Genomic DNA, 1624 nt, shown 5'->3' with positions numbered 1-1624 from the left:
GGGGGGGTGGGGGGGCGGGTGCAGGAGAGGCGGGCGGGGCAGAGGGAAGGGGCCCCCCGACAAGGGAAGGGCCCACCTTGCAGGACAGCTGGTGCATGTTGAAGGTGCTGACGATGCCCTCGGTGACCTCGCGGCCGGAGCGTTCCACCAGGTACTCGGCCAGCCGGTTGGTCAGGTAGGTCTTGCCGGTGCCGCTGGGGCCCGAGAGGACCAGGCGCCGGTGCTTGAGCAGGAGGCTGACGTAGTGCTGCATCATGGGCTTGGGGATCAGCGTCTCGAACACCAGGCTGTCCACGCACTTCTCCTTCAGACCTGGGCCGGCCCACCGCGTGAGTCTTGGAGTGGGGGGGCCCAGGGCGTCTCCCTCCGCATCCGGGAGCCCACGGGACCCCAGAACTCCGGGCCACGCGCCCCGGGCTCCACAGGAGGCCCCTGACCCTGACCGAGGGCTGACGGGTGGGTGGTGTTTTTAGGGATCCAGCCTCACTGGCTGTGAGCTACGGGTTTGTGGGTGGACTTGGCAGAAATTTCCCTGGGAACCCAGCTGGTGTGGCTCAGTGGTTGAGCATCAACCTAGGAACCAGGAGGTCACGGTTTGATTCCCGGTCAGGGCACAGGCCCGGGTTGTGGGCTCCATCCCCAGTAGAGGGCGTGCAGGAGGCAGCCGGTCCATGATTCTCTCTCATCACTGATGTTTCTCTCTCTCCCCTCCCCTCCCTTCCTCTCTGACATCAATAAAAACATATTGAAAAAATATTTGACCATAACCGGTTTGGCCTATGGACTGAAAGGTCCCAGGTTCAATTCCGGTCAGGGGCATGTGCCTTGGTTGTGGGCACATCCTCAGTCGGGGGTGTGTGGGAGGCAGCAGATTGATGTTCTCTCTCATCGATGTTTCTAACTCTCTATCCCTCTCCCTTCCTCTCTGTAAAAAATCAATAAAATATATATATTCAAAAAAACGTCCCCGTCCCACCGCAGCCACGGGCGAGGCTGACCTTGGAGGGAGAGTGAGATGTTATTGACCCCTCGGCGGCAGGGCGGCATCTCGGGGGGCTCGGCGTCCAGCACCCGCTTCACGTGGCTGATGCTGTAGCCCTGGATGGACTCGGTGCTGAGCCCCAGGGTGGAGGCTGGGTCCATCTTGGAAATATAGTCCTGACCGCGGAGGGGGACGGGGGCGGCGGTGAGGCCCCGAGGGGAGACGACACACACGACCACGCACAAGAAACAGCAACGTGGCGGGACATGGGAGACGGAGAGGGAGGGGTGGGCGTGTCCCCGGGAGGGAGCCGAGCTCCCGGCCCCCCCGCCCCCAGCACGAGCACCCCCTTTACCTGGAACACCTGAAAGACGGCCTCGTCCAGCATCTTCCAGTCGACCTTCCCGCTGACCTTGCTGCACCCCAGGAAGAATTCCTGCTGCTTCAGGTCCTGGGGGGCCAACCAGAAGCCCGTGGGACTCGGGAAGGTGACCCCCAGGACAGGGAGCCCCGGACCACCCTCGGGCGTGGACCGCTCTGGTTTTGGGGGGGAGGGGGGGAGGCCAGGTTTTCTCGGAAAAGGATGGGTGTCGCCGGCCCGGCGCCCGAGGCCCTTACCCCGCGGATGATGTGCTGCGGTGG

General features: G+C 63.5%; 1 protein-coding gene across 1 annotated transcript in view; it reads right to left on the bottom strand.

The window, feature by feature from the left end:
* NAV1 (neuron navigator 1) overlaps positions 1-1624 on the bottom strand; it is a 95353-nt gene that overhangs the window by 7141 nt on the left and 86588 nt on the right. Inside the window, exons 18-21 of the mRNA XM_015559875.1 lie at positions 1601-1623; positions 1338-1433; positions 999-1158; positions 77-312 (exon numbers count right to left, since the gene is read on the bottom strand). Of these exons, the coding sequence (XP_015415361.1) occupies positions 77-312; positions 999-1158; positions 1338-1433; positions 1601-1623 (515 nt within the window). The remainder of the gene's footprint in view (positions 1-76; positions 313-998; positions 1159-1337; positions 1434-1600; position 1624) is intronic.

This window comes from Myotis davidii, unplaced genomic scaffold (assembly GCF_000327345.1).
Source record: "Myotis davidii unplaced genomic scaffold, ASM32734v1 scaffold1915, whole genome shotgun sequence".
In the NCBI taxonomy this organism is placed as follows: domain Eukaryota; kingdom Metazoa; phylum Chordata; class Mammalia; order Chiroptera; family Vespertilionidae; genus Myotis; species Myotis davidii.
The sequence above is the reverse complement of the archived record's forward strand: the minus strand, read 5'-3'. Positions and strand labels throughout refer to the sequence as shown.